Source organism: Tetranychus urticae, chromosome 2, assembly GCF_039701765.1.
Source record: "Tetranychus urticae isolate SD_2017Ah chromosome 2, NJAU_TeUrti_SD_1.0, whole genome shotgun sequence".
Taxonomy (NCBI): Eukaryota; Metazoa; Arthropoda; class Arachnida; order Trombidiformes; family Tetranychidae; genus Tetranychus; species Tetranychus urticae.
The window spans coordinates 2022833-2042993 of NC_142959.1; the positions used below are offsets into that span (position 1 = coordinate 2022833).

General features: G+C 32.2%; 2 protein-coding genes and 1 long non-coding RNA gene across 6 annotated transcripts; 2 read left to right on the forward strand and 1 right to left on the reverse strand.

Moving 5' to 3' along the window:
• Positions 1–1824: 1824 nt before the first annotated feature.
• Positions 1825–13505, forward strand: LOC107363632 (talin-2). 3 transcript variants are annotated; one of them, XM_089267048.1, is made up of 5 exons: positions 1825–2225; positions 5145–5265; positions 7032–9586; positions 10653–11300; positions 11797–13505. In XM_089267048.1, exons 2-5 carry the CDS (start codon positions 5181–5183, stop codon positions 12460–12462), a joined length of 3954 nt encoding a protein of 1317 aa, XP_089123174.1. In that variant the 5' UTR covers positions 1825–2225; positions 5145–5180; the 3' UTR covers positions 12463–13505. The 3 variants fall into 3 exon arrangements, with proteins under 3 accessions (XP_089123174.1, XP_089123173.1, XP_089123172.1); XM_089267047.1 differs by lacking the exon at positions 1825–2225 and adding an exon at positions 4253–4446; XM_089267046.1 differs by lacking the exon at positions 1825–2225 and adding an exon at positions 4847–5024.
• A 2419-nt stretch (positions 13506–15924) lies between these two features.
• On the forward strand, positions 15925–19717 carry LOC112538982 (uncharacterized). Of its 2 annotated transcripts, none has more exons than XR_016198382.1 (5): positions 15925–16111; positions 16231–16327; positions 17165–17340; positions 17424–17510; positions 17921–19717. It is a non-coding gene; the product is annotated as an uncharacterized LOC112538982 (long non-coding RNA). The 2 variants fall into 2 exon arrangements; XR_016198383.1 differs by having other exon boundaries at positions 16018–16160; positions 17921–18500.
• Positions 16283–18666, reverse strand: LOC107363603 (uncharacterized). The gene is made up of 5 exons (XM_015930850.3): positions 18536–18666; positions 18157–18402; positions 17929–18060; positions 17761–17862; positions 16283–16416 (listed from the first exon to the last, which is right to left on the reverse strand). The coding sequence occupies exons 1-5, from the start codon at positions 18664–18666 to the stop codon at positions 16320–16322; spliced, it is 708 nt and encodes a 235-aa protein (XP_015786336.2). The 3' UTR covers positions 16283–16319.
• Positions 19718–20161: the final 444 nt, after the last annotated feature.

Sequence of the window (20161 nt, forward strand, 5' to 3'; positions counted from 1 at the left end):
TTAAATGATAATCATCCCACGAGAGCAAGGATAAAATGGCTTTATGTAATTGATGTTTTCTGTGGTTCCTCTTTTCAATGATATTATAATAGTCGAGAAAAAACACATCCAGTTAACAAGTTGACCTATTCAAAAAAAGAGTAAAAAAGACGAAGAAAAGGCAAGATTAATAAGGTTATATTGAGCATTACGCTGTTGAGTATTTGGAGGTTGCACTGGGAGTGTTGTTGTTGTCCTTTTTGTTTTGTACTCAAGATTCAAAATAATAGTAAAGTAAGTTGAAAAAGATGATGCACATGCAAAGAGATTTACATTTGGAAATAAAAATATTGGGATTTACCAAAGCTCCTGGAATAATCCATTGGATAGCAACAGAGCGACTACTTTAAGTAATCATTTTCATCCTCAACAAAAGTGGCCATAGTTGCAGTTTTTTTTGTTGCTGTTTGGGCCTTTCTATCACATCATTTAATAGATGCTGCAGTTGCTCATTTTTTGTATCAATCACTTGTATTGTTGTTTCCTTTGTCCCGATACTCTTCTTTTGCTTTGCCTTTCATCATCATACTCATCATTATAAACATTATCATTATTATGATGCAAGTGTATTCCTTTTCATTTCCTTCCTTAAGATGATTCCCAGTATCCCGGGACATGAACTGTCGATCAGTATATTATCATATTGAATTTCTCCATTTTTTTGGCAATTTTTTTCCTTCTCCTTTATGTTTTCTTGTTTTCTTTTTGTTTCGTTCCACAAGATTGTTGTTGTTATTCTTGTTGTACTTTTTACTCATCGATTTATCTTTCATTTTTCTTTACTCATTCCATGGTTCATCCGCATCCTTCATTGCTTGTCATTCCATTGATTGAAATATCGGGCCTTTATGATGGTAAAAGAAAGAGAGTTCAACTTGGTCTTTTCAATGCTCTATGCTTCTCTGATTTATGAACCTAAATAAGGCCAAAAAGTCCCAGAAAGAGAATAAAAATGGGACAAAGAAGATGCAAGTGAATGAAAGATGTTTGCTAAGGAACCATTCCTCTCTAGAAGTTGAGGGAAAAGATGAACACAAAAATGGATTCATTTACTCTTCCATGCTATCATCTATTCTTCTCTTGATTTAATGTTGTTTTTTACTTTGGTCTTGTGTTTCTTCATCTCCTATTTAACTTCTTGTTTGATCAACTGGATTAGCACAGGAATGATGAACTGTACTTTGGCATGAAGTGAAACTGGAAATGCGTATTCATTACTTGCTCGGCCAGTAAAAGTTTCAATTCAGAATATATGATATTGATGAAAGGTTGTATCAAGAATGTTAGATTACTCTTTTTTTCAAATCATAATTACATGTACTTTCAGGAATCTTCATTTCCTATTCCTATCTTCAGGTTGAAGTTATAATAATGGAGGAAATCGAAAAGATAAATCTGTAAAGAATAAGATGATACATTAGATTTGATATAAGTTGAAATATAAAGAAAAATATAATGATAAATTTTCATTCCCAGTGTGATAATGTTAATATATTTAAGGGGTTCAGAAGAGAAAGAGCGAAAGCATTTCTTTCATCAGAACTGAAAGATAACCTTTCAAATTGTAAAGTCCAATGGGAAGAAATGAAACCACTGAGATTGCTCATGGAAGGAGTGGAAAAGGTGTGTCTTCCCTGTGATAGGTTCTTATAAAGTTCTTATAAAAGTGAAGCAAAAAAAGGTTCATGACAAGAATGGTTACTTCTATGTATAATGCTTATCTGTGCAAAAGGGAATGATACTTTTGATCAATTTTCTTGAAATTACTATCAGTATTCAGAGCATTATTCTGGCTGCCTCCCTTCACTCCACCTTCTTTTTCTTGAAGGGAGTTGAAGAAATTTATAAGTGAACATCGAGAAAATAAGAGAAAGATAAGAGTTCGTATGCTGGATGGTTCTGTATTTACTGCATTCACGAATACTCGTCTTTTTTCCTTTAAATAAGTTAGCTAGTTTTTTGTGTTAATGTCAATTGTTGACTTTACTTTGTGTTTTAACATGTTTTATTTGTTCAACTCTTCTCAAATTTCATTGTCCTTCACTACTTTTCACTCCTTTTTAAGGAAAATCAAGAAAACAAGAGAAAGATAAGAGTTCGTATGCTGGATGGATCCGTAAAGACAGTATTGGTTGATGATAGTCAAAATGTTGCCAACTTAATGGTCGTTATTTGTACCAAAATCGGTAAGTTATACTCATTTTTACTTCTCTTTGCCTTTTCCTTTTTCCCTCTTTCTTTCTCTCTCTTTGAAGCACAATTCAAATGTTCATTGAGTCCCATTGAACCGGATAAGAAGTTATAATTCAAATTTCCTTGACTCTTTCGCTCTTCACACATAGAATTATAAGAAAAAGTAAAAAAGACTAGACAAACATACAGTTTATGTTAACATGCAGACAGTTCCGTGAAAGCAAAGGAAGCTATGAAAAGAGTCAATATAAATATACAAAGTACAGTCAAATACAGTCAAAGGGAACAAGGAGAAACGAACGGAATGATGAAACAAGATGTTGTGAGAGGCAAGGAAGAGAGAGAGAGAGAGAGAATGATTGAGAGATGAATATGATGAAAAATAATAAGAAAGATATTCTGTATATTGCTATAAAAGGAAAAATCTGAATCTTGAAAAGGTCGGTTTAAGGCTCCTACGCAATGATTTAAAAACACTCCTAAGATTGAATCAGCTTAAAAAGTTGTGTCTTGTCTTGTTGCTGGTTCTTGTTTACTTACTTTCGGCTATATTTTTCTATGAGTTAAACTTGTATACTGAAAAAGTTTTACTGCCATTTAACACACTCACACACAAATACACCAAATTTCCAGCCACGCATTCATTCATGAAAGTTTTTCATTCATCAGTTTGGGATTTTATCTTTTCGATTTGTGTGTGAGTGTTGCTGTAATTTGCGAAAAAGTATGATTACATGAAAAGCATGTAATTTACACCTTGTTGAAGGGAAGCATTGATAAACGGAACTTAGATCGGAAGTTCAGCCAGATTCACTTGAAATTTGTTTTTTCATATTTTGCTTCTTGCTGGTGACTTCCGTCAAACCTTGTATGAGCAAAAATGGATTACATGTAACAGTCGGAGTAAAAAAGTAGATGATTGAGGATGAAAGATGGGTGGTTTTATGGTGAAAAAAAACTTTCACATTGATTAGTTAAATTGAATGAAATAGGAATTTGAAAACTTTTTGGACGATGACCTTAAAAACATTTTAAGTAGCTAGATCAGGTCAGTAGCTGTTTCTATTCCTGACTTAAAGTTCTTCTGAAAGAGTAACTTAATTTCATCATTTTCATCCAGATGGTTCCTGGTCTTAAAGGTCTCCTCATCTTTTTTGGTTTCTTTTCTTGTAACCAACTTTGATCGTCGGATGTTTTTTCCTTTCATTTTCAATTTTCGATTTATTTCCAAGTTCGGAGTGAATTATTTGAGCTTTTTCAATGACATCTTTTTTTGATGAAGTGATCTTGATAGCCAACTCGAACCATACCTTGGACTTGATGACATTTATCTTTATTGACAACATTTGCGATTTCATTTGCTACATCATCACGATCTTGATCTTGATTTGGCTTAAAAATCACGATTTATTCTTTGGTTTTTCTTTGACTATTTCAGCAAAAGGTTCTGGTTATTAGCCATGTTTTTGTTAACAACATTATTTTCCATTACACTTTTTTTGATTTCTTGAATATCACATTTTATTGACATTATTGTTGCTGTAAGTTATTGAGTTTTTACTCTCGTCACTGGCCAATTTCGTAAATATTGTGTTGAATATCGACTTGATCATTGTTGATTTTTGCTCAATTTTCTCTTTATCCACCGCTCGTACATGAACCATTAGTTGATCAAAAAAGCAATTGGAAGAATTGGATAAAAAATCCACACTTATGAATTTCTTGTCTATCAGGTTTTCTTGATCCCACGTGGACAGGTGTCTCCAGATTTTTAAACTTTAGAGCATTAAGCTCTTCGTTAATTTTAAAGAATGACATGTAGAAATGACCGCCTTCGCACCCTTTACCAGGCGTTTATTAAAACCAGTATCAAGATAACTTAATTCACTTATATTAATTTATTAAAAAGGACAGTCAATTTTGAAAACACCTTTCGCGCATCACATGTTATTAACGCATGATCAGTAGCAGCTTTTTAGTAACAGGCAATCTTTTTAGCTTTGCCTGTGTCAATTTTTTCTTTCACCTAAAGGTTCAACTGTTTTGGGATTAAACTTTCTTCATCTTCTTCTTGTTTTTTTTGTGTTCATCACTTAATGAATCAAATCAATTTGTTATTAATTGTGGTTTAACAAAACTTTGTCTACACTTCTGAAACATTTAAGCTAATCATCTTAACAATCAACTAGCAGTAATTAACTTTTTTTCATCATGGTAAGTCTTGTTTCTCTTGCCTTGTTTATTATTGATGTTTGTGTTATCTCTCTCTCTCTCTCTCTCTCTCTCTCTGTGTCTTTCTCTCTTCTCTTGTTATCTTCAGTACAGGGTAATTCAAATATTTTTTAGATTATTAATTGTGCCTTAATCAATCATTTTCACCTCAGGATTGTTTCAAATTTTACACTAGTTCAACAATTGAAATGGTTAAACAAACATGTGAACGGTCATTGGTTTCAATCTGTGTCTGTGCTTAAACCCTTAATTTTGCATTTTTTGTTGTCACATTTTCTTTCGTTTAAATGTTATGGATTTATCTGGCAATCACTCTCATTTTTTCAGTTTCTTGCTTCTTTACATCTCAACTTTACTGTACTTTTTTGCCGTTTGTTTATTAATATTTAGCTCATACTGTGAAGCTTCTCTTTTCTACACTTTAACAGTTTTCTTCTGGCATTTTTTTCTCCTCTTTTCCATACAGTTTTTTAACATTAGTATTACTTTCTCTGACTCATCATTTATTCCTGATTATTTAGTAAAATTTACGAATACTCATGTTTTTCCCTTTACAGCAAGTTAGTTAGTTTTTTCTTGTTAATGTCAATTGTTGACTTTACTTTGTGTTTTAACATGTTTTATTTGTTCAACTCTTCTCAAATTTCGTTGTCCTTCACTACTTTTCACTCCTTTTTAAGGAAAATCAAGAAAACAAGAGAAAGATAAGAGTTCGTATGCTGGATGGATCCGTAAAGACAGTATTGGTTGATGATAGTCAAAATGTTGCCAACTTAATGGTCGTTATTTGTACCAAAATCGGTAAGTTAAACTCATTTTTACTTCTCTTTGCCTTTTCCTTTTTCCCTCTCTCTCTCTCTCTCTTTCCCTCTCTCTCGCTCTTTAAAGCACAATTCAAATGTTCATTGAGTCCCATTGAACCGGATAAGAAGTTATAATTCAAATTTCCTTGACTCTTTCGCTCTTCACACATAGAATTATAAGAAAAAGTAAAAAAGACTAGACAAACATACAGTTTATGTTAACATGCAGACAGTTCCGTGAAAGCAAAGGAAGCTATGAAAAGAGTCAATATAAACATACAAAGTACAGTCAAATACAGTCAAAGGGAACAAGGAGAAAACGAACGGAATGATGAAACAAGATGTTGTGAGAGGCAAGGAAGAGAGAGAGAGAAAATGATTGAGAGATGAATATGATGAAAAATAATAAGAAAGATATTCTGTATATTGCTATAAAAGGAAAAATCTGAATCTTGGAAAGGTCGGTTTAAGGCTCCTACGCAATGATTTAAAAACACTCCTAAGATTGAATCAGCTTAAAAAGTTGTGTCTTGTCTTGTTGCTGGTTCTTGTTTACTTACTTTTGGCTATATTTTTCTATGAGTTAAACTTGTATACTGAAAATTTTTTACTGCCATTTAACACACTCACACACAAATACACCAAATTTCCAGCCACGCATTCATTCATGAAAGTTTTTCATTCATCAGTTTGGTATTTTATCTTTTCGATTTGTGTGTGAGTGTTGCTGTAATTTGCGAAAAGGTTAATCAATTGAAATGTTTGAACATATTTGACTTTTTAATTCAATCTGATTAAGACGTGAGGGTCAAAATTAAGTACTGATAATATTAATGATTTGAGTATATTGAAAATGAGTTGTAAATTTTTATTCTATTTTCGACATTTACTCAAATCTGTTTCAAATTGATAGCCATCAAGCTGATAAGATAAAATTACCTGTTGATTGAGTTGAACCAACTCTTATATTTACTTGAAATAATCATGAATTTCACAGATGTCAGATTGTTTCCCCTTTAATCTAGTTTACCTGTGAAATAAAAAACAAATAAAGGCTATAATTTACATGGTTAACCTTGTTGAAAGGAAGCATTGATAAACGGAACTCAGATCGGAAGCTTAGCCTGATTCACTTGAAATTTGTTTTCATCATATTTTCTTCTTGCTGGTGACTTCCGTCAAACCTTATATGAGCAAAAATGGATTACATGTAACAGTCGGAGTAAAAAAGTAGATGATTGAGGATGAAAGATGGGTGGTTTTATGGTGAAAAAAAACTTTCACATTGATTAGTTAAATTGAATGAAATAGGAATTTGAAAACTTTATTGGACGATGACCTAAAAAACATTATAAGTAGCTAGATCAGGTCAGTAGCTGTTTCTTTCTGATCAGTTTCTTAAAGAACAAGATTGATTGAAGTTGCATTTTTTCATGTCCATCATTTTCAATTAACATGTAATTAAGAAATTGGTTTGAAATGAAATGAAGAAAATTGAAACTTCTTTATTGAGCCAAAATTTTCATCTTGACGATTTCATGGTAATTTGTTTCCTTTCATGAGCTCAATATCATCTGACTGATGCATTGAATTGTCCTTTCAAAGTTGATTGAAAAATTAGTTGGTGACAATAAACTTGTCATCACTAGATGGCGCCTACCTTTTCAACTTATTTTTGATAAAAAGGGAAAAAAACTTTTTCTTATTTTGATAATTTTTTCTGAATCAACTTTTATTAATTTTATGAATTTTTATCTTCTTCAGGAATCACAAATCATGACGAATATTCTCTGGTCAGGGAACCTCCAGAGGATAAAAAGAATGCCAATTATTCAACTGGTACGTTAACTCTTCGACGAGACAAAAAAGATCGAGATAAAACTATTGATGCAAAAATGGAACAGTTGAAGAAAAAATTGAAAACTGATGATGATCTTAACTGGGTTGATCACTCGTTAACTCTTAGTGAACAGGGTATTGGTGAAGATGAAACTTTACTCCTTCGACGAAAATTTTTCTTCTCCGATCAAAATATTGACCAAAGAGATCCGGTTGAGCTTAATTTACTTTATGTTCAAACCCGTGATGCTATAATTGCTGGAACTCATCCAGTAGCTGTTGAAGAAGCTTGTAAATTTGCTGGTATTCAGTGTCAAATACAATTCGGTGACCATGTTGAAGGTAAACATCGACCTGGATTTTTAGATTTAAAAGAATTCGTGCCCAAAGATTATGTTAAGATAAAAGGAATTGAGAAGAAAATATTTCAACAGCACATGAAACACGCTGGACTTACTGAATTAGAATCAAAAGGAAAATATGTTCAATTAGCTCGATCACTTAAAACTTATGGGGTAACGTTTTTCTTGGTTAAAGAAAAGATGAATAGAAAAAATAAACTTGTTCCTCGATTGCTTGGTGTTACTAAAGATTCTGTATTACGGTTAGATGAAAAGACGAAAGAAATTTTAAAATCATGGCCTTTAACTACTGTTAAACGATGGGCAGCATCACCTAATTCATTTACACTCGACTTTGGTGATTATGCTGACTCTTATTATTCAGTTCAAACATCAGAAGGGGAACAAATTTCTCAATTGATTGCTGGTTACATCGATATTATTTTGAAGCGAAAAAAAGCTAAAGATCATTTTGGTATCGAAGGTGATGAAGGGTCAACCATGGTTGAAGACTCGGTGTCTCCTTATAAAGCTACTGTCCTTCAATATTCAACACTTTCAAAAGGAGCCCAGCCTGAGATGAGTAACATTGCTTTACCTGCTATCCTTCGAGCTGGAACCAATGGATCTCAAGCAATCGTCACCAAAGAGATTCCACCTGCTTCTTTAACGTCAGTCAAAGGAACTGCTCATGTTGGCCATTCTGCGCCATCCGACACAGGGCCAAAAGTACCTCACATTTATACAAATGGAACCCCAAGTCCTCAAAGAGCTCTCATTACAACTACCGAAACATGCCGAATTACCATTGCTCGAGTTGAAAAAGACTTAGACGAGCCTACCGATGCTCCTTACTTCCAAACCTCGGATTCAATATCACTTCAATCGAAACGTGATCAATTGGATGTTAAACGATCTGCCGTTTCATCACAATTATCTGCTATGAATGCAGCCACAGCAAAGATTGTTTCCCTCACATCAGTTCCTGAAGATGAGATTGATGCATCAGCTTTAGATGCAGCGCTTTCTACCATAGCAACCAGTTTGCCTGAAATGTCAAAAGATGTTAAATTAATTGCTTCCCTTATGGATGATGATACAAAAGGTGATGGCCTCATTGAGGCTGCTAAGAATTTGTGTAATGCTTTCTCTGATCTTCTAAAAGCAGCCGAACCTGGTACTAAAGTGTCTAGACAAACTCTTATCACAGCTGCCAATCGAGTTGAAACTGCTTCTTATTCTGTTTTATCAACTATCAACGAAGAATATGAAGGTTATGACAAGGAAACTTCAGAGATTTTACTTAGCGTTGCTGGTCGCTGTTCTGAAGCTCAAGGATCTGTTGATACAATTCTTGATGCAACTGAACGACTTTTCACTTCTTCTAGCGATCCGCCCGAGATTATCCGTCAAGCTAAAGTTTTAGCTCATGCTACAATCCAATTGATAGTGGACATTAAAAGTAATGCAAAAAACCAAGAAGGAGATATTCAAAGAAGACTATTAGCTGCAGCTAAAGCTCTTGCTGAAGCATCAACTCGTCTCATGAAGGCTGCCAAAGGTTGTGCCACCAATCCTGAAGATTCTGTATCCCAATCTGCTTTGAGAAAAGCGGCTGAAGACTTGAGAATTGCTGCAACCAGTAGTGTACTCAGTGAAAAGGTTATCAATCGATGTGAAATTTCACCTTCTCGTTATCCTAATCAAGCCTGGAACAACGCAGTGTCCACTGTTAGCGGTATAATAGGTGACTTGGATACAACAATTATGTTTGCAACCGCAGGAACCTTAAATCCCGAAAGTGAATCAGACAGTTTTGCCACCCACAAGCAAACCATTTTAACATCGGCAAAGGCTCTTGTTGAAGATACAAAATCACTAGTTTTGGGAGCTGTTTCCGATCAAGAACAATTAGTAAATGCAGCCCAAAATGCGGTTACCACGATTGTTCACCTTTCAGAAACAATTAAATTAGATGCTGCCTCTCTTGGATCAAGTAATTCAGAGGCTCAAGTTTTACTTCTTAATGCAATCAAAGATGTGACTGCCGCTTTAGGTGATCTTATCCATGCAACCAAGGCAGCATCCGGCAAAGATAATGAAGATCCGGCTATGGTCCAACTGAAAGAATCCGCAAAGGTTAGTCACTTATAATAACATTATTAGATTTAATTAACAGCCTGTGGTATTTAAATTAATTTAACAAACAATTGTTGCTGACTGTTTTCGCTTAACATACACTTACTTTGCATTTACTCATTTCAAACTTTGGATACATTTTATTTGCTTGAAACGCTCATGGAAATTAATCTAAATCTCAACTCATTAATCGTATCATTATTAATTATATGAGAGTCCTGATTTTTCACGTTTTTTTAAACTTTGTTTCATTTTTTGCATTTGATTCCATTGCACGTTTTAGTGGTTCCTTATTATTAGTCGGTTTTATAAATGATTTCATTAACACACTCATCAAAGTCTTGTTGGTAGACTTTTTGCAGTAGTGATTTTTAATTGTCTCAGACCATCAAAGCTTGATTTTGTTATTTCTTTTGTTTTATTAATTGAGACAATGTTACTAATTTTGAGGGCAAATTTTCCTTTATTGTCAACTTGATTTTATATTTTATTACATACAATTCATTTCAAGGTTCTATTATTATTTCTTCTTTTTACACCTTTCCATCCAAAACTTATTCAAATGACTAAAACAAAACAAAAAGGTTGACGGTGAAAAGGAAACAAAAGAAATGGTCTGAAAATCAGCAAAAATCTCACAAAGACCATTCTGTCATCCGTGCTTCGTTCATCTTTTCTGTGGTGATTCTCCGATCCTCTATCTTTTTTCTCTTCTTTTTTGACATTTTACTCCATCTCATTATCACCTCTTCATGACATTTTTATCTATCTCTCCCTTTTTCTTTCAGTCTTTAAATAATTAACTTACGGTAAGAATCTTGCAAAGTTTTCCTTGAAAGGGTTGTATCAAATTATTGCATTTGTCTCATATTTATTTATCAGACGAATCATCACATCAAAACCAACTCAGTCAACAATAATCTTCAAATTTATATCCACAATTATCCTCGTTCTTATTAATGATAATATTTATTTCGAGAATTTTTTCATTACATTTTCTGTTTATGTTTACAATTATGTTTAAACAATTTATGTCTAACATTTTTTTTCTCGTTCTATCTTTTAGGTTATGATTAACAATGTGACATCCTTATTAAAAACGGTCAAAATAGTTGAAGATGAACATCAACGAGGTACTCGAGCCTTGGAGTCCACCATAGAGGCCATTGATCAAGAGATTAAAGTTCTTGATTCAGGTGATCCACCAAGTAAAAAAGGGTCTCCAGATGATTTACTTAGAGTTCACAAACCCGTTACTCTTGCCACAGCAAAAGCTGTTGCTGCAGGTAATAGTGGTAAACAAGATGATGTTATTGTTGCTGCTAATATGGGACGAAAAGCTATCTTTGATCTTCTTGTTACCACTAAACAATGTGCATATTCAGCCGATTCACCTGAAATGACAAGGCGTGTTCTTGACACTGGTAGAAGTTGCGCTCTTAAATACCAATCTCTTCTCGAGTTAGTTCATCAGTGCATCCAACGTCCTAGTGGAGCTTCAAGTGAAGAAAAACAACTATTAATCGAGAAATCACGCAACATTGCCTCTTCAGTTACCGAAATTGTATCTTGTGTTGAAACACTCAAAGGCGATTGGGTCGATCCAAATGATCCTACTGTTATTGCTGAAACTGAACTTCTTGGTGCTGCATCATCCATCGATGCAGCTGCCAAAAAATTAGCATCCCTTCAACCAAGACGAACAAGTATCAAGGTGATTTAAGATTCCTTGTTTATTAATTATATCGCTATTGTTGCCTTTATCTTCTTTGCTATGCTCAAACTCTTTATTGTTAAAGCTGTCTAGTTTGTCTCATAAATGTACCGCTTTTGAGATATGTTTGATATTCTTGGTTGTCAATTTTTGCAAAATCAACCAAGAATCAGACATATGCTCAGGATCGCTACCAAAAAATCATCAATTCTGCTTTAATCAATTCCGCATAAGCAAGATTTCACGCTTACAAAAATTAAAAGGCTTACCTTAATGATTGCCAAATAAAATAACAATTCATAATCATCTATATCTGTGATCTTATCCAATATTTGGATGAAAGTCAACCTTTATCAAAATCAAACCTTTTCTATTTGTAAGCGTAAAGTCTTGTTTGATTATTGTTGCTCATCTTCAAGCTTCCAGCGAATTCGCATTTTTTCAATTTTCAAAAGCAACTAATTTATTTCATTTGATAACTTTAATATCTCTACAGCTCCCCGATGAGGATCTTAATTTTGATGAAATGATCTTAGAAGCTGCCAAATCAATTACAACTGCGACCTCAGCCTTAGTCCGTGCTGCTTCAGCGGCCCAGCGAGAACTTGTTACCACTGGCAAAGTTGCTCGTAGACCCATATCAACTTCCGTCGATGGTCAATGGTCAGAAGGTCTTATCTCAGCAGCTCGTCATGTTGCTGCAGCAACACATTCCCTTGTTGAAGCTGCCAATGCTTTGGTTCAAGGTCACGCTTCTGAGGAAAGATTGATTTCATCAGCTAAACAAGTCGCATCATCTACAGCTCAACTTTTAGTTGCCTGTAAAGTGAAAGCAGATCCTTACTCCAAAACAATGGTACGATTACAAGGAGCCGGTAATGCGGTTATAAAGGCAACTGATAATCTGGTCAAGTCTGCTCAACAAGCGATACAGCATGACGAGGAGCAAAGTATTGTCATAAGCCAGAGAAGAGTTCCCGTTATTGCACAAGAAATTTTAGCTCGAGAAGAAATTTTAAGGAAAGAAAAGGAATTAAAAGATGCACAAGAAAAATTAACGGCAATTCGCAAAGCAAAATACACATTAAAAAAATCACACGAGGAGTATCACGAATACCATAGTGAAACATCGTATAACAGCTCACCATCACCAATAAATTGATAATTGATTCCATTTTTATGCATTATCATAATTATCTCTATCATCGTCATCATCATCTTTATCATCATATGATCATATTTTTCAAATTTACATAATGGAAACGAAAGTAAAAATCAAATCAAGTTACTCTGCCAGAGAAGTCTTTGCCCTAAAGTTATAGATGAAAATAACAATATAATTATGCCTTATCAACAAAAAACGCAAGGAGATAAATTAATTTTTGCTATACGATTGAAGAAGAGATGGTGATGGGTTGGATGAAGAGGATAACAACTGAGAGAAACAAGAAAGACAACGAAATTGCATTTTATCTCGATTTGCATTAACAATTGATTCTTCGACCTTGTCTGATCTCCTTTTCTTGTCGTTAATCCGTATGTTTATGATCATAAACATTATGGTCAATCTATTCAAGCATATGGCTTCACCAGAGGGATTTAAATGAACAAAAGTATCGGCAACAATTGATGTTTGATTCCATGTTGAAGTTAAGCTAATTTATATCAGTTGATTTACAGTTAGACTTGAAGCTTTAACTTGATCATGAATTTTGGGTTAAATACTTTTGTTTATTTTCATCCAGCTGACTGGAGCTTCAAATATAGATATTATATTGTTCAATAAGTTGTCTTGTCATTTACTGTTGCAAAAAAAACCTCCACTCCCACCCTTTATTTACCTGATTATTATCTCTATTGTCTTGCAATCTACAAATCATATTTGATTGTTCGTTGAAAACAAAATGCATGTATCCTTTTCAGACTGAAAACTGAAAAATATCCAATTATTTTTGACGAAATATTTCCCTTGTTCAACAAATCGACATTTGTAATTGTAATCAAATTATAAAATTTTTTACCCAAAATCAATTTCATTTCAAGACCCATTTAGATTGAAGGATCCAAATCTGATCTAATTCAAACATCGCAACAAGACAAACACTAAATTTAACACGCATTTATCAGCAATCAATAGCTTAAAGAGATTAATGTAAAGCATATATTTATACGAATTAATTTAATTACATTTATTTCAATCAGTTATTCATTTTATTTTATCATTGATATTCCAATTTTAATTTTATGGGACAAGTAAATGAGCAAATCAAGTTGAAATTGTTACAATATAAGGTTAAATATTGAAAAATCAAAAACAATTGTTTAAAGCCTTGTTAATTAAAAATTCCGCTGTAAAATCATTATCAAAATGAAGCGTCTACGTTGCTAGGCAAAAGGCGCCTTTATATCAAACTTATAATTCCAGCATTTCAACCCTTTATTAACTTATTATTGTGATTGATTTGTTACTTTTTCTCATTACCTAAACAATTGTTAATCCCTAATCCTTAAACTCTTAATTCTAACCACTAATCAACTCCTTTTTTAATCTAAACATACTAATAATACACTTTTGTACAACCAAAGCCTGCAGGAGACAGCAAAATAACATATTGGAGATCATTTTCTCACTTCCAACTCTAAACCATTACACCTTTGAAATTTGATTAACAAGTCAAATTAATCATTTCATCTTCCAAATCTCTTCTTCACTACCTGCTATCATCATTGGCATTCCATTGCCTAAATACAAATCAATAATAGCTGTTGTCTTCACCCTTCTCCTTCACCTGAACATCATCATTAACCATTTTTGGTAACAGTCTAGTTTATACGCCAAAGTCAACCTTCATTTATTTCCCAAAATTGTTTCCATTTTTCAATTTTGTTAACATTTCATCCTTCAGCTGATCATTCACATGTTTTAATCATCATCATCGTATCTTTCATTGCCCAGTTTAACACAAAGATACGAAAAAAGTCTACATATTGTATAATGGATTGATCAAGTGTACAAAGCAAAAGTAACCAACAACAGCAAATAACTAACATATGATTTACAAGGTTTACAACAATTATAACCATAAATCCCCTATGAATATATATTCACAATTAATCCAATAATTTTACATTGATTATAATAATTATCTTGTTTTTTTGCTATAAGCTTAAAAACATAAAAAAATCTTATATCAAAATAAGCAGAAATTGCAATCAATGTTCGTAACATACAATAACTAAAATGTCATGTTAAGAAAAAAGAAACATGATGTCAATCATTGACTAATCATGTTAATCTTTCCTTTAACTGAATGCCCTGTGCTTCCGGCCAAACAACCAAAAAACTAAATTATAATAATCTAATTGTAATAAACATTTCTTCCTATGTTTGTCTAGTTTAACCCTCACAATTAACCATCTGCTATTGCAATCAGAATTGTGCTATTTTGTCAATTTAAACATAATCAACAATATCAGAATGTTAAATGAATAAATTATCAAAATTAAAACAAAACATTCAATTTATCCACAAAAATTACATTTCATTTTTATCTTTCAAACCCATTCCTTGCTATTGAATCATGATGATGATCATGGTTATTGAAATTATCCTTTTCGATGGTAAAAAGCGATTGTCTAATAAACACATTCATTGTTACCAATTAGAGTTGCTTATTAACACATCAAAATTAATTGGAATGATACTAATTGGAAAGTAAATTGGCTAAATGTTTAATTATGTATTCAAAATGGTTCCGTTATCAATTTGATTAAGTTAATAGTGAATGTAAAAACAATAAGAAGCTTAAATGTTGAATAAGATGCTTGTTAATCTGATTATGAACAAAAGTTGAACTATAAATGCAATTGAATAGGAAATTTGTCTTATTTTCATCTCAATGGTGCTTAAGTCAAGAAGATGAGGAAAAAAGATGAACATGATTAAGATGAGATGTACAATGTAAATTGTAAACGAGAAATGCATTATTATCTAATGATGCATCCAAAATACAACAATAACTGATGATGTTACAGTATTTTAATGTTGAACAGTTGATATATTGAATTGAAATCAGTGTTGAAGATAATACGAAAAAAAATATGATGAGAATCAAGATGAAAATAGAGGATGAATATGATGTTATTAGTCTTTTCAAGTCTTTTACCATTTTATTGACCATTATTTTGATCATCATTTTAGTCTTTTGTAGGAAAATCTTTGTGTTAATCATTTTACTGACAGCTTCAACCCTTATTTATAACGTGATTTATCACCAATTAATCAACAATTGAACAAAAATTGAACAACCATTTAGCAGCAATTTACTGTCAATTATCAAGAGACATTTTCAACTAAAATGTATTGTACTAATGCTTGGCTTTTGTCAGCTGTAATCTGATAATTAACAACTTCTGTCAATATGAATCTTCCATTTTTCAATCAAAAATCAATTTGTGCCTCTGAATTGACCTCAAATGGCTGTGATTAATTTATCAATCAATAAGCTGTTCAGTTTTATAAATAAAAAAATTAAATGAAAAATTGAGATGATTAATAAATTCAAATTGACCGCTTGAAAGGCATAATCGCGGTTTCTTTTTTAATATCTTATGACAATGTGAAATAAATGGCTCAACAAGTTGATCATCTTTTTTGTAATTGTATTTAATATTTAATTGTGGATAAAAATGGCTATTAATTTGAAATTTAATACATTATTAGTACAAGTTTGATTTTGTGTTATCCATCAGCAAAGGATTCATCAAACCTATCAATAAATGGATTGAAATTGGCCATTTTTAAAGCTAATGTAACCATAATTTTTTACAAGTGTTGATTTTTTTTGCAGCCCATCTTTGGTTTGTAATTGTTGTATTAGTTAGTTTGATTATCTATTTACCTTGTTTGAATTGTTTTTTTAATTTACAGTTAACTGGGACTGTGACACTCCATCCGTGATAGGGATCTGGATTGATATGTACCAAGTGTTTCTAGGGTTCATTGTTTTCCAACAGCTACTAATGAGGTGAGCCTTTAGATGCTGTCAATGTTTGCTGGCTATTATTGGTGTTATTATTAGTGTTTCCTTTTTTCATCATCTTTTTATGTTTCATCCTGGTTAATGAACAAGGAAGAGAAAGAAGAAGAAATTCGCAATCTTATTAATAATAATAATTGTGATAATCTTAATCCACGATGCATCAGTAATAATAATTGATTCAATAACATGACAAGCAATGTTAGTTTTTTCTCACTGTAAGTCATACAATTTCATCCCTTCTGTGGCGCACTATGATACATTCTTGAAACAATAATGACGTTAACAGTTTGGCTATCATAGTTTTCATCAATTCAATTGATAATAGTTTTGTTATAATAGTTAGTTAACATTCCTATTGAAGTATCTTGGTTATTCAGTTCACTAAATGGTTCAATTGCTCAAATATCAAGGGTTTTTCCAATCAACCATATTTTTAGCTCTAAAAATGCTTTTTTTATAACAGATTAAAGTCTGTAATCAAAAAATAAATGGGTCTAAAAATATATCAAAATACTAATAATAGAAACGCATTTACATCCAATAATATCTTCTCAGTCCCAGTCTTACAAGCCTTGTCAGTATCAAAAGTTGACAAAATATTTTGTTTTCCATTGAATCAAAATTGCTCCTTTTCTCATTAATATTATTTTCTAGCAATTAAAGTTAGATAATTTGTGCAATTATTTGCCATTTATGGTGAGAAAAGGTCAATTTTATCATTCTGGATCATATAACAATACGGAAATTATAGCAAAACACAATTAACTTTAATAATTCCCTGTTACATCAATTGTATCTCTAATCTTGTATTTACTTTTACAGGTTTTCATATCTATCGGTTTCCTATTTAATATTCTTGTCTGTATTTTGGATTGAGCCATAACAATTGGATTGTCAACCTCAATGAGCATTTCAAATGATAAGCTCAACTAAATGGTTATCAATTTTGATCAATTGGTAAAAAGCAGTCGGATAAAAAACGATTATGAACAGTTAAGGTTAGCCGAAAAAAAGAAAGAGTTAATCTGATATTAATAGTTACCAATTTATCCTCTTTGGATCTATTTTTTATATCAACTAGTCTTTCTCTGGAGGATAAAAAGGCAAAAGTTAAGCTTAACTTAAGGCAAACTGGAGAGATATTAAACTATCTGGAAACCATTTTCAGGTAATATCAACATTATCTTTTCATGAAGGATTTGTAAGTTTCAGTGATGATGATGATTATCATGTTCATACAATACAAAGTATCATGTCTCGACAAAAATCTTGTACAAATCGGTTGATAATGAGGCTTTTTAGTATGAAATGTATTTTTAATACTCTCTGAAATTATAATTACTTCAACTAATAATATAATACTAATAATAATGTCTAGTTATCCCAAAAGTATAGTTGATAAAGGTTTATAATCTTACCTTCTGTTTTGAAACCATGTTTTCACTTGTGTTTCACTAAGATTCAAACTTGTTGCCAAATCTAATCGTTCAGGTGTTGAAAGATACCTCTGAGTTTCAAATCTTGATCAAATATTTAAAAAGTACATTAGTTAATTGTCTTTCTTTGTTTCATTTTCAGAAACAAACCTTTTCTCAAGACCGTGCAGCTGATGATCTGAAAACACCGTTCTGGCTTTCCTCCGCCGATGAGAGGCAACATGAGTTGCTGCTTCCGAGGCAGCTCTCTGCATATGATGCAGTATTAAATCATGATGGTGACTTTATGATAAACAATTTTAGATCAAGATTCAGGATTTTAGGATCATTAATGGATAAAAGATTAAAAGATTGACAAAAATTTGGATCGAGACTTACCTTGCTGAATAGGCTGCAAAAGAGGGATGAAGTAAAGCAGCAGCGGCAGCGGCAGCAGCTAAACTTGATGGATCATTTGAGTTGTTTGGTAAAATTGTTTGATTGTTACCATTGATTGGATGGAATGAGCAATGATAACCATTGGAAGAATAAGAATTCAATGGATTTCCAGTTGAAGGAGAATGATGGTGATGATAATATGAATCCCTGATTTCTTTGATATCCTGACTTGTTTCCAATGTTTTCCTTTGATCAAACACAAATCACGAAAACAAAAGAAGAAAGAAACATTTAAATTAATTCATTTCTGCAAATCAAACTGGAATTGTTGGACAAAAAGCAAAGATTGGAAAAATTATTTAAAGAAAAATCTAATTACTCAGAAAGAATATCCTTAATGAAGAAAGACGAGTTTGGAGCCACAATCAAAGAGTTTGAACAATTATCACCTAATTTAGACATAATTGGATCCATGATGCACATCAATTGAACTTTATTTTTGTCAATCATATGTTGGTTAACAAAGCATAAAAAACTTGAAGACGTAACGAGTCAATCAAGTGCAAACTATTAGTTCAACCTGAATCGCAATCAATAATGCAAGTTGGATATGAGAAACATTTTTATCAACATTAACATCACCTCCCAGTTATCATCATCATCATTTCATTTTTTTCACTCCCTGAATCCAATTTCCACTCTCTTGTTTACCTGTTATTTAAACTCATGGTCTTTGTCCAAAAGAAGAAGAAGGAAGAAGATAGAGAAAGAAAGAGAAGCCAAAAGAGCAAATACTTTTACTATTGCGATTATTATTATCATCTTTCAGCATCCATGTTACCTTAGTAACCTTTAGCATCTTTAGCATCTTCACGCCCATAGCCTTGTATTTGATATTTTTACTGGTTTATCATTTATCAAGCTCCACCTTGGCTCTTTCTTGTTCCTCTTTCTTTCTCCTTTTCTCCTCATCTTCACCTCATCATTTTCATCATCCAACATCTCACTCTCTATACAATAACATGCTGATTAAAATAACATCAGCTTTGTTTTGTTTTTTCCTATTATTAACTCACTTCTTTTTGTAAAGTTTGTCTCTTTTTTTACTTTAATTCACTTAAGACTTTTGGATGATGATGAAAACGATGAGAATGATGATGATAATGTTACACGTTAATGAGCTGAATGTATAGTGTTAACAAGTATTAGTAATGAAATTGAATGTAAAAGTGTAACAATTGTCATTCAATTTGATTCACTTTTCTTGCAACCTTTACCTTTCATTTTACAAGTTTGATTGTTTGCTTGTTAACTATTGATTGTTGTGTTTTGATCGATCATCAATGTAATTGAGTGAACCAAATGAATTGCGTCTTCTAATCAACCTGATACTTGCCATTTCCACGAGTTAAAGTTTCACCTCTCAGCTTGAAGTATCCATGTTGTTAACGTTGACTCAATTGATGATTAACATTTAATTATTGGCCCTCTAATTGATTTTATCAATGATAATGCAAACCAATTAAATGCTGAACCATTTTTAGTCTACTTTTTACTATAATAATTGTATTTGGCTATTGTATTATGCAATTGCCTTGAGCAATGTTCATTTCAGTTGAATCCCTGTCTTCATTATGATTATTATTATGACAAAAAGAGGATGAAATATAATTTGACATGAAATGAAAAAAAGAGGATTAATCAGTAAAGGTAGGACATTTTTCATTGGTAATGAGGTTGCTTTAAAGTTGCAATTAAAATTAATGAAACATTTGACTGTCAATTAAATTGTTAAATGATCATTTGACTGTTAATCAAATTAACATTTGGAGAAAACGGGATTTAAATGGGAAATCAAATTAACACTAATTTACTTGATTTTGGTGTCAATTTGTAATAAGACTTTTCTAGTGTCTCATTGAAAGGTGTTGATGATGGTAATGATGATCTGTGATGATTGTAATGAATGTTGATCTTGAATGGGTAACAAATGTTCAACAATTGT

Excerpts from the sequence above, each read along its gene's own strand:
- LOC107363632 (XM_089267046.1), top strand. The coding sequence starts at position 5,004 with ATGTTTTTCCCTTTACAGCAA. Across the intron at positions 5,266-7,031 it reads CGTTATTTGTACCAAAATCG|GAATCACAAATCATGACGAA; the intron begins GTAAGTTAAACT and ends TATCTTCTTCAG. Across the intron at positions 9,587-10,652 it reads AACTGAAAGAATCCGCAAAG|GTTATGATTAACAATGTGAC; the intron begins GTTAGTCACTTA and ends TCTATCTTTTAG.
- LOC107363603 (XM_015930850.3), bottom strand. The coding sequence starts at position 18,666 with ATGATTGACAAAAATAAAGTTCAATTGATGTGCATCATGGATCCAATT. Across the intron at positions 17,863-17,928 it reads CTGCACGGTCTTGAGAAAAG|ATTTGAAACTCAGAGGTATC; the intron begins GTTTGTTTCTGA and ends TATTTGATCAAG. Across the intron at positions 16,417-17,760 it reads ACATGGTTTCAAAACAGAAG|GATGAAACATAAAAAGATGA; the intron begins GTAAGATTATAA and ends TTCATTAACCAG.